General features: G+C 37.6%; 1 protein-coding gene across 3 annotated transcripts in view; it reads right to left on the bottom strand.

Moving 5' to 3' along the window:
• ADGRB3 (adhesion G protein-coupled receptor B3) overlaps positions 1 to 15,369 on the bottom strand; it is an 862,679-nt gene that overhangs the window by 194,454 nt on the left and 652,856 nt on the right. For all 3 annotated transcript variants that reach the window (XM_062187566.1, XM_062187568.1, XM_062187567.1), the window contains 2 exons: positions 3,868 to 3,994; positions 2,186 to 2,289 (listed from right to left, as the gene is read on the bottom strand). In XM_062187566.1, the coding sequence (XP_062043550.1) occupies positions 2,186 to 2,289; positions 3,868 to 3,994 (231 nt within the window). The remainder of the gene's footprint in view (positions 1 to 2,185; positions 2,290 to 3,867; positions 3,995 to 15,369) is intronic.

Raw genomic sequence — 15,369 nt, 5'->3', positions numbered from 1 at the left:
AGACCTGAGCACCCTGAATAGTCTAGATCTTTACATTTTCATAAATATCGAGACACACTGTTGTGTTAAAAGTTTGTATGAAATATCTCTACTTTAAAAATTAGTCATTCAACATTTGTTTAAACAAAATTTGTGAATTCTTCATGTCAATGCACTGATTAAAAGGACATGATCAATTGCTCTTTGACATGACAACATAACTCTACCAAAAAAAATTGTAGCAGTATCTTAATACACTTATTACCATAGAGTAATGTTATAGGGTGAATTTAGTGTATTTAAAAGGTGTTGAATTAATCATGAAAACTTAATAATTCATGAGACTTGACACTTCTTTCAAAATACTGATACTACTTAAATTCATGTAGTAGCAGACAATAAGTTGTTGACCACTACCTCTTAGCTATCTAAATTTGGTTGTTTCTCTGTACTTTGTTCTGAAATTCTCAATTTCATATTAAGTGTTGAGAAATCCTTTGAAGTCTTTTGGAATTTCCTAGAAAACTATTGTATTAAGTGATTTTCCTGGATTTTCTGAATTAAAGAAAAGTCTATGATGGATGAATTAATCCATCTTTGATTTATTTTATATATCATTAATACTGATAATGTTTACACTTGTTAGGCATATATATTCAGAGATGACAAGAAAGTAGAATTGGTGCTTATACTCTTTGTGCTGAAAAAGGAAATTTAGTTCTAAATACTGCTTTGAGTGTGAGTTATGTTATTATCTAGTACCCCAGTCTTTAAATTATGCCTGATTTCTGAGAATTGCCAATCAGGCAGTTGTGAAACAGAAAATTGTTTCCTTCCCAGCTTTTGTCTATCTTGCTCTTATGTTACCAGGACAATGAATGACTGCTTGACTGAGTCTTGAAACCAGGATCCTTGTGCCTACAATGCCATGCCTACAATAAAGCCTTTTTTCATTTCCTTGAATTACTCATATTTTGTCAGATTGCCCCATATCACCAGGGTATTTTTATCAGATAACTCCTTTTCAGGGTGGAAGAACTTCTTTGGGGTACCTGTACTAATAGGCCAATATGATTGTGTATTTTATTTTTGCACAAAGCTTGGAAACTGTTAATCTTCAACATCTAATGCTTTCTCTCAAAAGAGTGATCATAATGGAGTAAAAATTTTAAAAATACATTAAGTCAAACAGCCTTTCCTTATTAAACTTAACTAACATTCAATATAATTGTTTTTATCTTAAGTAAAAGATACAGACTGGCAGACCCTTGAGGTAGAAATATCTACATTCACAATTTCAAATAAACATTCAGGAAAATAACAGATAATTATCTATCTAATAATGTAGTAACTGTGTATTTGGATCATCTTAATGACTAAAATAAAATAAATAAAATAAAAAAATCAATTATGATTTTAGGCCATATGGTTTTATATTTGTTATCTTTATATACATAGATATGATAAATCTTACAAGTACCATTCTAATAGAATTTGAACAAAACTTAGGGAAATACTCAATTTTTACATAACATCAAAGAGATGCAATTCAATTTTAAAGTTTAAAATTCAAATATTTTAGGGAAAGATTTTTCAATCACTTCTCTCTGTTTATGCATTTTTATGACATCTTTTAATCAATTTGTTAAAATCATATTTATTGGAAACACCCAACCAAGAGGCTTTTTCTAGAGTACTGTGATGTTAGTACTTTAAATATTAAAAGAGGTTAAACTTACTGTCTGTGACATACTGAAACCTTGTGTTTGAAACTTAAGAACTTGACAACACATTTTTTGAGAAATTCATTTGACTGTACTAGTCAAAGTCTTATGCTCAGTATCAACTGGGATAAATAGTAACTACATATAAACTGAACTTGGGGTTTAAGAGTACCATCCTTAGGGACAAGCAACTTGTTGAAGGCAACTTTCATTTGAATTGGGAAGAAAAGTGGGAAGTGTGTGGTGTGTATGTGTTTGTGTGTGTGTGTGTGCTGTTTTCATCTCACTGTTAGCTATACAAACAGGAAAATTAGGTAAACACACCTCACTTATTACAGCTTAATCACAGCATTTATAACTCTGTTGTAAAACTACTATGTTCATTAAATTAAAAGACAAGAGATATAGAATGATTATTACATTCCCAAATTTAACTATGAACAACTAAGTATTCCATTTCAATCTTCCAATTGATTACATACCTCCATAACGCTGCATAGACAACTGCTAGGGTGATCAAGGCCAAGCAAGAAAGACCACTGCCTACTATTAGTGTGACTGAAGGAGTACCAGAGGATTCCATGATCTGAAAATTAAACAAAACAAACAAAAAGATAAAATTTTTGAAGAAACTAAAATAATCTCTAAGCTCAGCAAAACTAATGTATCATTCAAAAATGGCTTGTATCGTTGTTATAGTTACCAGATAATTACCCAAGGATCCACTGTGTTCACATATTTTCAACCTCTGAAATGACTAATTCTAGCTCTCTGCTCTCTCCAACTGTGAAGTAATAAAATACCTCGAGTTTTATGCTTGATTATGGCATATCACCTACTTACAGTTTTCTAACATAAAGACCTGAAACTACAAGTTGGTCAACTGCCTATGTTAAATTTTCTTTAGCTGAAATTTGTAGTAGTCATTTTTTTCAATTAACTATATTTCAGTCATTTTCAAAATATGTTTTTGGTAAAAATTTCTCTTGATCCTCCCAGTTATGCTTACTGCATTACCCAAATCTGTACATAGGTATTGAGCATTTTTCAAACTTTCTGACTTTTGACAACTTTGGTCTAAGTCAAGGATTCTCACATTAAATTTCACTTGCGTGGCCTCCAAGGATATAGAACAAAATGAAATGTCAAATTTAAGACCTTCAAGTATATTTTGTGTTTTTTTTCCATGAACATAATATGTAAAGTTAATTTTCACAATGCTAGTTTCAGTCCTTAAAAGCATGACCTTGAAAAATAAGTCTTATATCTTTTCAAACATATATAAATATCAGAGGCATTCACTGATCTGAGAGTTTTTCTTTCTTTAGACACATGACATTACCTATTGAAATCCATTGTATTCCATAAATTTAACATTGGAAGTTTGAAGGATTACACTTTAAGATTAAGTAAGTTCTAAAATCTAAAAATGCATGTCAAATTAAATTAGGCCTTTTTAACCAAAATAAGTAAAAAGGGTGATTATTCAGGCCAGATTTTGGCAAAAAGTCACATTTATCTCAATAATTATTCTTCTTTGTAATATTTTCTCAAAATATATTTAATAAGAATATTTTTGTTTAGATAGTTCTGTACATCTATCTTTTTCAGAAACTATTTTTGCAAAAATCTATACACTTTTAAGGAATGATCTTACAGCTCCTGATAGTGATACTCTCATAAAACTTCATCTTATTTAGATATATACTAAATTATATATAACCAAGGACACCCCCAGAAAACCTGTACTGAAAATATCCAATGCAGATGCAATGTGTTCAGCTACAGTGTCTGGGGTCTTCATTCTACTACTAACAGTATCCTCAAAAATTACCCATAACAGCTTTCCAGTTTTAAAATAAAGGTTAAGTTGGCAATAATTTTTATTTGAAAGTTTGCAGCATATTAGTAATATGATTGGAGAACATCTTCCAAACTACACTGCAGAAATTTCAAGTTAGAAGACATAAAATTGAGTAGAATTTAGTTATAGCACACCAACTAGAATTCATTTCACCAAGCCACTGTAGCTAAGGAGAAGAACCCAATTTTGCCACCCTGCAACATTTCCATTTCCCCATTTAAAATGCAGTTCCCTGGAGAAACACTCGCCACAATGTCCCTTGCCTTTGCATTAAAGCCGTGTTTTCCCTTTGTTACTTACTATTTCTCTAGGTTGCTGAGCCAAAATGGCGAAGGTAGAGAGACGATCACATAAGCATTTCGTATGGGATGCATCGGTAAGCACAGTTTTACATCCCTGGGTGGACCACGTTCCCAAAGACTCGTTCCTGCAAAGGGAGGGGGCAGGGGTGGAGATCGGGATAAATACGCCTGACAGCCAAATCCGTAAAGAAGAAAATGCTGTTTAATTGAGAGAATCGTCTACTGTAATTCCCGTACAGGAAAAAAAAAAAATCTACTTGTTGTTGAACAGGACGTAATTTAGATGCATCTCCAGTAATGCAAAGCGAGAGTGGGAAAAAGCAAGCAGGCGGCGGTGCGGCGTGCAGAGAGCTGTCCAGCGCCGGAGGTGCTGAAACCAGGACTAGCTCTGTCCAGCCCTCTGCGAGGAACAGCGGCGGCAGCGGCGGCGGCGGCGGCAGCGGCAGCACGAGCAGCCGCCAGAGCGCTGGCAGCCACTTCCTATGCTCATCGGATCGTTTCAAACACTCAGGGTGTAAAGAGGCTTCTCATATTTTCATACCAGCTCTGATTCCCGGCCCATATTTTGGACAGTGAATGCTGGCTTTTAAAATGCGGCTGTTTCGGAAAAGCCTGCCTAAAGGTTACATAGCTTGGGTTGGGTGATAAGATCTTCTCCGCTGCTTGTTAGGGATTTTTCCTCCCTTCAGAATTGCCTGCTGTGAAAATTTCACCCTGGAAACGGGAAGCAGCAGCAGCGGCATCAGCTGGTTCCAACTCTCATTGCCTTTGCGTGGTATACAGGGGAGGGGTGGGTTTTAGACATAAGCTTCCCACTCCACACTTCGCTCAGCCCAACGTGCCTCTCCAGCCCTTGTCATTTCTTCTGCTCACTCACCTCTCTGCCCTGGGGCAGAAACATTAAGCTAACCCCAGATCCTACAGAAACATTTAGAGGAATATCTCCACCCAAAAGTACAGTAGGAGGGGGAAAGAGGGCATGGTTTGGCTATCTCTGGTGTAGCCATTCAAAACGCTAAAGCATATGGCTTATTTCCCACCCCAGCAAAACAATAAAAATGGTATCAACCCACTCTCCTTAGTGGGAGGGGGAAGACAGGAGAGAACCCTTCCACCACCTGCCCCTCCACTGAACTACTCTACAGGAAGAAAGAAAAAAGGGGGAAAAAAGCTATAGAGCTCAACCAATCAACTTTATTATCATTACACGTGTTCCACACTGAATGCACCAATTGTCACCTACCCTCCCCCAGGCGTGGAAACTCTCCAGCTAGCAAACCTGTATCTATGTGCATGTTTCAATTTTAAGCCAACTTACTATCTGTGTTAAAATCACTAAAACTAGGAGAGAAAAACACAAGGTTCGATGCTGATTTTGAGACTGTATTTTGATTTAGCCTTCTTCATTTTTGAATGCCTATAGCTACCGGGTTAAATATGCATGAGGCTATTTCCAAGAGATTTCAATGAGAGAGGCTTTCTGTGACAGTTGGACATTACAAGTTGAGTTACAAATTATAATTCTCACTATCACTTTTTGGTATCTATAAGCAATATATTTTAATATTCATGATTTGATATCATTAAAATTCATGAATCAATGTACTCTTAATCATAACTTCCTTTAAGAAAGAATACATTGTATTTGGAAGCGTTAGATAAAAATCATGCCCAACTTATCCAAATACTTCTAAGTTTTAACCATTTCAAAATCTTGAAGGTCTCTTTTCTTTCTCATGGTGTCATACAGCTATGCATTCTTTTTCAAAAACCTTCAATTTCAAAAGTATTGAATTCCGATTCTATCTAACCATAGTAGCATATCAATTTACTTCATAGCTTGTCTTTTATATTATTTTGACAAACAGATAAGGTCAAATTAAAAACATTTATCTCAGTTGATCAAAGTTTAAAGAAGGAAGATACATTTAAGAGAATTTGACATGTTCTAAAACAACACCTGCATTATTCATCCTAGATGATGGCCTTACTTAATGCACTATCTGTGCTTTCAAGATGGAGTACAGAACTTACACTTTGTACATTATGCAGCTATGCCCTACAGACCGATTTGATATCTTAACAAGCAAAAACAACTACCCTAACTACAAATAATATCAATGAAGTTGTGTATTTATATTCTTGTAATTAATGTTCATTACTCAAGACCATGTTAGCATCTCTAAACTCTGGCTGTCAGATATAAAGTCTATATCCAATATTCAAAATTGTTAGGCTTTGCAGATCATGTAAATTTTATATGACATTTTTAGAAAACTGGGTCAATTTATTTTACTTTGCACAATGATTGCATTGCTGACCTGGCCCAGCCCCAGGCAATATTGGAAAGTAACTAATACTAGTTTCCATGTTTTAGTTCTTCACTATTCCCAAGCATGAAATGCTTCTAATCTTACCAAGGTTATTTTCCTGTATACCTTCCTAAGGTTAAATCACCCCTGTCCTTCCCTTTCTGCAGACCTATTATCCCTTTGTTGACTTTATCTGATTAAACTAAGTGTATAATTTAATACATGAGTGACTGAATACAGCTTAATGTGCTCTTCCCAGTTTAAAAGAAGATATGTAATACAAAATAATTCATCTTGTAGAACAACAGAATCAGGAACAGGTGAGTAGAAAGAAAAGATCTTGAAAGGTGCAGCAGTTAAATATCAAATCCTGAATTTGGTCACTCCCAAGAGTTGAATAATAAGAAGTGTGATTCCATATTGATACTAAGATTTATGTTGTTTCACAAAACTTGTTGATATTCTCGATCATATAAAGCTCTTATAAATTGGCTTTTTAATAACTAGAATACATATAACTTTTTATAAACCCTATAGTGTGTGTGGTTTGTATTTTAAAACTTTTCATGGCTCATTCCTACTGTTCAAAACTCTTTGAAAGCATGGTACACGTGTCTGATTGATTTCAGGGAGACCTTGTAAAGCAAACTGATATGTAGTAGAGCTAATGTGAAGCAAAACGGCTTCCCCATTCTGCACACAGCAAGGTTTTTAAACATGTGGACTATTATAGCAGTCACATTATTCTTCTAATGTCATAATTTTTCATGCTATAATAAATGGTATGTCTGTAAATTCTTAGTTATTAAGTATATCTAGGTTGTCATCAAGAGGGCAAAGAAATACAGTGAAATATGCATGGAAATTAAAGATATAACAAGAATAACAGACTGACAATGTCAGGAGCAGACACAGAATGATGACACAGGCATACACATATTACTGAAAATCATAAATTTTCTTCTTCATAGTGTCTTTTCTGGGCATTGGGCCATTTTTTCCAAATACTTTTCCTACATAAGTATGCCAGCAGAAATTCCAAATAACTACCAAATTCTTTGTTGGCTGCACCTACGTTCACCCATATTAGCTGTTACCTGTCATCTGTACCCCTTTTCTTTCTTCTTATTATTAGTTTGGCTAAAAGAAGAAAAGAGTTTGCCTGTGCTGAGTATTCAAAAATAAACTACAGAAACACAGAATTCTGTGGAAATACAGGACACAAAACATATACTTTCGAATTTCATGTTTATTTGAGGCCTTTCCTCAATTTCCTATAAGTCTACACGGTTTCTTTTTGAATATGGGTATTTGGGGGAGCTGCTTATCTCATATACTTTAATATAGTATTTGTTTATCAACTTTAACATTTAAAATTAAAGGGAAAATTATCTGTTTACTGTAATGAAAAGGCATTTGTCAAAAACTGATGGCAAAATTTACAGTGATGCAATTCAAAATAGATTCAAGAAATCAAACTTTAAGTCATTTGAAACACCAATAGAGCTAGATATTTCACTTCAATCATTCTTACAAACTGCCTATTATGCCTCATAATAAATCAGTATGTAAGTTATTTTTTCAAAATAAGTAATACACTTTAGGAAGATTATTGACTCAGGAGTAAGACTTATTTATTTATTTGAAAGGAAGAGAGAGAGAGAGAGAGAGAGAGAGATCTGCTGGTTTACTCCCAAAATGGCCACAACAGTCAGTGCTGGGCCAGGCAGAAGTCAGGAGTCCAGAGTCTGTGCTGGTATCCCACATGGGTAACAGGGACCTAAGTACTTGAAACATTTTCTGATGCCTTCTCAGGTATATTAGCAGAGAACTGAAGGGAACAGAGCAGCCTGGCCTCGAACCAGCTGTCTGATGCAGAATACAAGGGTTGCAGGTGGCAATTTAGCTTGTTGTGCCTCAATGCTGGCCCTAAAGATTAGGATCTGGCCAGTGCTGTGGCTCACTAGGCTAATCCTCCACCTGTGGCGCCGGCACCCCGGGTTCTAGTCCCGGTTGGGACGCCGGATTCTGTCCCAGTTGCTCCCCTTCCACTCCAGCTCTCTGCTGTGGCCTGGGAAGGCAGTGGAGGATGGCCCAAGTGCTTGGGCCCTGCACCTGCATGGGAGACCAGGGGGAAGCACCCGGCTCCTGGCTTCGGATCGGTGCAGCGTGGGCCATAGCGGTCATTTGCGGGGTGAACCAACGGAAGGAAGACCTTTCTCTCTGTCTCTCTCTCTCACTGTCTAACTTTGCCTGTCCAAAAAAAAAAAAAAAAAAAAAAAGATTTGGATCTTAAGGACCCATTTACTGAGAAATCAAAATAGTTACAATGGCATTTTTAAGACACATTTAGATATAATCTCTGAATACAATGTATTCACACCATATGAGTATTGAAAGTAACTGCTTTCTAATCATAACAATAGTTAATTTCTTTTTTTTTTTTTTGACAGGCAGAGTTAGACAGTGAGAGAGAGAGAGAGAGACAGAGAGAAAGGTCTTCCTTCCGTTGGTTCACCCCCCAAATGGCCGCTATGGCCCAGGCTGCACCGATCCGAAGCCAGGAGCCAGGTGCTTCCTCCCAGTCTCCTATGCAGGTGCAGGGCCAAAGGACTTGGGCCATCTTCCACTGCACTCCTGGGCCACAGCAGAGAGCTGGACTGGAAGAGGAGCTACTGGGACAGAATCCGGTGCCCCGACTGGGACTAGAACCCAGGGTGCCGGTGCCACAGGCAGCGGATTAGCCTAGTGAGCTGCGGCGCCAGCCAACGATAGTTAATTTCTAAGAATCAGGTGAATTTACATTATTTTTAATGCATGCTTTACACCCAGATGATGACTTGGTGCTAGCTTTTAGGTAAATACTAAGAACACTGTTCTCTCTAGCAACTGTTACTATTCCAAAACATGATTTTGCTAGAATAACCTTAGTGACCAGTTAGCCCATTGGTTTTTAACACTTTACATTGAATTACCTGGGGAGTTTTAGAAATTAAGCCCTGTGGTATTATTACTTTTAAAAAAGCATGATGATTCTAATGTGCAGCCATGGTTGAAAATCACTGATCTCTATCAACCCATTTATGGACCAGGAGACTGAAGTATAGTGAATTTAGGAAACTTGTGTTAAGCCAGAGTGAGAAGCAAAGCTGGGCTTCTCATTTCCAAATTGGAAATATTTTTAATTATTAAGATTCTATGGTTGTTGAAAATCAGAATGTAACAAATATATCTTATGAAGTCACAAGAAGAGCAGATCTAAATATTTGCTAGAAAGAGAGTAACACCAGGGACTGATGTTGTGGATAGTTCTGTTAAGTTGCTACTTCCAATGCTGGTATCCCATATGGGCACTGGTTTGAGTCCTGGCTGTTCCACTTCCAATCTAGCTCCCTATTAATGTGCCTGGGAAAGCAGTGGAAGATGCCCCAAGTGCTTGGGCTCTTGTCACTCATGTGGGAGATCCCAAAGATGTTCCTGGCTCCTGTCTTTCGGCTGGCCTAGCCCTGGCTGTTGCTGTTATTTGGGGGATTACACTGGTGGACAGAAGATATCCCTTTCTCTGTTTTCCCCTCTCTCAATATAATTCTGCCTTTCAAATAAATAAAATAAATATTTTTAAAAAGAGTAATAACAACATGAAGTATATATATATATATATATATTTTACTGGACTGAGATTTAGAGCAGCTATTCTCCCATCTCCAGGATGAATGCTTGTCTTCCGCTATGCTAGGCCTGGAATTAATAGCACCATAACACCAGATTTTTAACTTGTCATCTAGAAATTATCTATTTCTAGCAACAGTCTACACTTAGACCTTCCCTCACACTCCTGTGTGCCTACTTATGCTTTCCATCTAACACTATAGTATTAGTTGATAAATTCACTTCATTTTCTTAATTTATAAAATTATCGATCTCCATGCCACATTAGAATAACCGTACTTTTGAGAACTGTATCTTGTTGACTTTGAATCCCCAACACTGTGCATTTCATTTAGTAGGGAAATAATTATAAAAACTCAATTGATGTAATGATTTTTTTTTATTTCAAGAGATTTAAAAAAAAACTTTACTTTGTTGAAAATTAGAGAGACAAGGAAGAGAGACAGATAGACAGAGAGAAGAAGGGAGGGAGGGCAGGAGAGAGGGAGAAGGGAAAAGAGGGAGCGAGCATACATTCATATACTGGTTTACTCCCCAAATAATTGTAACACAAATAGCTGAAGCTGAGGGCTGGGGACACAATCCAAGTTTCCCACATGGGTAGCAAGGATTCAACTACTTGAATGATCACTGTTCCCTTACAGAATATACATTAGTAGGAAGCTGGCATCAGTAGCTGGAGGAAGGAATCAAATCCAAGTGCTCTCATGTGGGACACAGGTGTCTTAATCACTAGGCCAAATGCCAGATCCCTAGGGAAAGTTTTTATTTATTTAGTTAGTTAGTTAGTTTTTTTGACAGGCAGAGTGGACAATGAGAGAGACAGAGAGAAAGGTCTTTCTTTGCCGTTGGTTCACCCTCCAATGGCCGCCGCGGCCGGCGCACTGCGGCCAGCGCACCGCACTGATCCCAAGGCAGGAGCCAGGTGCTTCTCCTGGTATCCCATAGGGTGCAGGGCCCAAGCACTTGGGCCATCCTCCACTGCACTCCCGGGTCATAGCAGAGAGCTGGCCTGGAAGAGGGGCAACCGGGACAGAATCCAGTGCCCCGACCAGGACTAGAACCCGGTGTGCCAGCGCCACAAGGCAGAGGATTAGCTTGTTGAGCCACGGCACCGGCCAAGGGAAAGCTTTTAATACTGAATTCAATTCAGACATATTTTCTTATCTGTAGTTCACTTGCATACAACAACCATGTAATTTATCAGTGGATCTCAATAGGCTCATCTTTTGCTTTTGGCCTTCAAACATAATTTTTTAAAATGTATTTATTTATTTTATTTTAAAGGCAGAGAGAGAGAGAGAGAGAGAGAGAGAGAGACCCATCTTCCATCTGTTGATTTACCCCCCCCAAATGGGTCTCTCACATGGGTGCAGGGGCCCAAGCACTAGAGCTAATTTCCACTGCTTTCTCAGACATATTAGCAGGGAGCTGGATTGGAAGTGAAGCACACAGGAATGGAACCAGCATGTGTAATGGGATGCTGGCAGTACAAGTGACAGCCTATGCCACTACACCATAGTGCCAGTCCTCAAACATTATTTAACTCAACATCCTTTGGTGATTATGTTCAATCCAATGGTGAGGTATGAGTTTTCACTAACCAGTCAATATGTACTTAGAGGCCAGTGCTGTGGCGCAGTAGGTTAATTCTCTGCTTGCAGCACTGGCATCCCATATGGGCGTCGATTCCAGTCCTGGCTGCTCCTCTTCTGATCCAGCTCTCTGGTTTTGCCTGGGAAAGCAGTGGAAGATGGCCCAAGTGCTTGGGCCCTTGCACCTGTGTGGGAGACCCCAAAGAAGCTCCTGGCTCCTGGCTCTGGATGTCACTCTATTATAATCTCTGATAATTATTTTTCTAATCTCAGAGTGAAAAATCCCTTAGAATGTCCTATGAGTACTATCTGTCCCTTCATTGCCTCTCTATATTCATCGCTTTTTAAAACATATTTTTTGCCTCTATATTTGGCAGGTGGTGGATACAGCACCCATCAACTGGTTCACTCCCCTAAATGCCCTCAACTTGTCCAGACTGCACACACGGTAATAGCAACCAACTATTTAACTCATCACTGCTGCTCCCCAGGGCCTGCACTAGCAGATTCAGGAGCCAGAGCCACGAATTGAACTCTGATAGTCAAATGTGGGAGGCATGTGTCTTAATTAACTTCTCGGCAAAACTTCAACTCCTCTACATTTATCTCTTAACACACTTGTTCTTGTTCATAATTTCCATCATCACTGAACTCCTTGGTGACTCATGTTGGCATTTTGTGCTGTCTGTTTTCTTGGTCTAGAATGTACTCAAAGTTTTCATATTGCTTGTTCCCTGACATCATGTAGGTTTCTGTTTTTAAGTCATCCCATCAGAGATGCTGTTACTGACTATCCAAAATAAGATAGTAATTTCCCTAGGGTGATGTTTGGTATAATGTTTTAGCTACCATTTTGGATGCCTGCTTCCCATATCAGAATGCGTTGGTTCAAGTCCCAGCTCTGCTCCTGATTCCAGATTTCTGCTTATGTGCACCTGGGAGGTAGCAGGTGGTGGCATACATAGTTGATTCCTTGTAACCCATGTGGGAGATGTGGATTTAGCTCCTGCTTTGGGCTCTGGGCTTCTGCCTGGCCCAGTCTCAACTGCTGTAGGCAGATGAGATCTCTTTCTCCCTCTACCTTTCAAATTAAATAAAACAAATGAACAAATAAAAAATTAAAATGATAGTAACCTTCAATCTGTGATACATGAAAAAATGGTCCCAAATTGTACAAAGTCTTTCCCTTCAACTGACAGAATCTGTTTCCCCTGTTTTTATTTATGGGTGCCCCTTGTGACTTGATCAGAAGAGTACAGTGGAAGTGATGTATGACTTCTCAATCTATGCTTCAAGATGTCTTGCAGTTTCTACTGTCATCATCTTGAAATGCTGCTATTATATGAGTACCCAAGGGTAACTTTGTTGAGGATGAGATTGGCACCAACCATCAAGCCATTTGAAGACATATACATCTAGAATAAATAGTCAGATGGCAGCCTTATGATTGACAGTAGATGAGGCCAACTCAACCTAATAGCTGAACCATAGAACTGATAAGAAATAAAAATGGTTTTTGTTTTAAGCCATAATACTTGAGGTTTTTTATATAATGATTGATACACTACCAAGAATTTTCCATTTGCCCTTTGCCCTTACTCTGATCTGTTATAATCCACAGCACTTATTTCTTCTAATATATCCTACATGTATTTTAATTTGATTTTCTTGTCTTTATTCACTAGAATGTAAGCACTTATGAAGGCAGAGATATTGTTATATTTACTTTATTTTTCTTCTGATTCTAAAACAGCGCTTGAGACACCTAGTAGGTGCTTAGTAAGTATCTATTGAATGAATGAATACGTGGTGTACATTATGATCTAATTTAGTTATACCTTCCCACATCATTAATCTATTCCACAAATATTTATTTACCAGCTACTATGATGCAGGTATTGTGCTTGCTTACTGAAGACACAATTGATTTCTACTTTATCTTTTACAGCTTGAGAGATATAATGGAAATTATCTTGCAAATATAGTGTCACCACCTCTTTTTTCTTTTTTTTTTTTCTTTTTGTTTTGACAGGCAGAGTGGATAGTGAGAGAGAGACAGAGAGAAAGGTCTTCCTTTTTGCCATTGGTTCACCCTCCAATGGCCGCTGCGGCCAGCGTATCGTGCTGATCCGAAGCCAGGAGCCAGGCGCTTCTCCTGGTCTCCCATGCGGGTGCAGGGCCCAAGGTCTTGGGCCATCCCCCACTGCACTCCTGGGCCATAGCAGAGAGCTGGCCTGGAAGAGGGGCAACCGGGATAGAATCCGGCACCCCAACCAGGACTAGAACCTGGTGTGCCGGCGCTGCAAGGCAGAGGATTAGCCTGTTAAGCCACGGCGCCGGCCCTCTTTGTTATAAAACACACATTAAAACCAACATTATGTCACTCTTGGGGTCATTGGACATCATTTACAAGAATGATAAGATTCAATTTTACTGCCAATAACAGCTTTTTTAGTTATTACTTTAAATTGGAAATAATTAGAGTAGAAAATAGTATGGGAAAGAATAACATTAAGGAAGTTAATCTACTAAGTTATAAATATGTATGTTAACTGTGACTTATTAATAATTAAAGGTTAAAATATGCTTGCTGCATCGTTAGTCAATAGGCAAATACTAATAATCATGTTAATGAAAATAACAGCTAACATTTAGTGAGTGAGTGTATACTTGGTGTTGAATGCTGTGGTAGATAACTAACAAATTAAAAAAAAAATTTAAACTAAATATCAAGGTATATATTGCTATTTTCCCTATAGAGAAATGGAAAAATGGGTTTCTATGTGTATGTAGGACCTTGAGGACTCCAGAGATAAAAATGTCTTGAGTTGAAACTTATCCAGATCCCTCAATCTATGTAATATATTCATGCAAGCATTGGATTGCCTACGTTTGCTGTTATTATTTGATGTTTCAAAGGAAAATAAATGGAGTAAAGAGACTGTGTCTTTCTTCAGGACACCCAGCTGGTAAAAGGCAGTGGCAAAAATTGAACCCAAATACGCATGACTCCAAAGCAGATTCCCCTCCTCTTTTCTTGCAGTGAGGGGTAGAAGCAACGACAGAGCTCAGCCAAATTATGAATCATACAGAAAGAACATTCCAAGAGGGTAAAAGGTAATTGAGAAAATCTTAGAAAAAATAAGTGGGAGCTTTCATGAAAAAGAATGATTGGTTGACAAAGGTCAAATTATGGCTAAGAAAAATGTAGCTTGAGAATGGTCATGGTCAGCATGAAGGAGATCACTGAGAGCTTTTGAGAGAATAATATTAGTAGAAGGGTCACATAGCAATTAGATTACTAGAAATTAAAAAAGGAACCTTGTGCTATCGAAGAGTTTAACAATAAGAGTAAAAAGACTGTGTGAAACAGCATAGAAATTAATTTTTTTTGTCATGACTGTTTGTACTTGGAGGTGGGAATCAATCTCTAAATATCTTACAACGTAGATCTAGACAGTTCACAATGCTGATTCGAACAACTGAGAGAGACAGAGAGAGACAAAGACAGAGAGAGACAGAGAGAGAATATCATGATATGATGTAGCAATGATGAGATACAGTTTACACAATTTGATTCAGAGCAATAGTGAGGACATTAACATTAAGAAGAAAAACTATCTTCTACTGAAACTACAAAGGGAAAAGCACCATTACATTCAAGAACATGAAAGAAAATCCAAGAATAAATTTTCACTTATATCATTTAAAGCTATTTTTCCCCAAAATTTATTAAAAAATTATCTAGAACAGCTTTTAAAAGGTGAACTTTGATAAGGATAATAAAGAGATACTCCGGGGAATACAAAAATAGAATTTTTTATGAATTGAAGAAGAATGCTACTAAATACTTAAGTCCATTGATGAATTATGTATATGTCCCACAAAATAAAAAAAAAAACTTTAGTTCTATATATAACTATA

Source organism: Lepus europaeus, chromosome 3, assembly GCF_033115175.1.
Source record: "Lepus europaeus isolate LE1 chromosome 3, mLepTim1.pri, whole genome shotgun sequence".
NCBI classification, from domain to species: Eukaryota; Metazoa; Chordata; class Mammalia; order Lagomorpha; family Leporidae; genus Lepus; species Lepus europaeus.
This window is presented reverse-complemented; position numbering and strand designations above follow the sequence as displayed.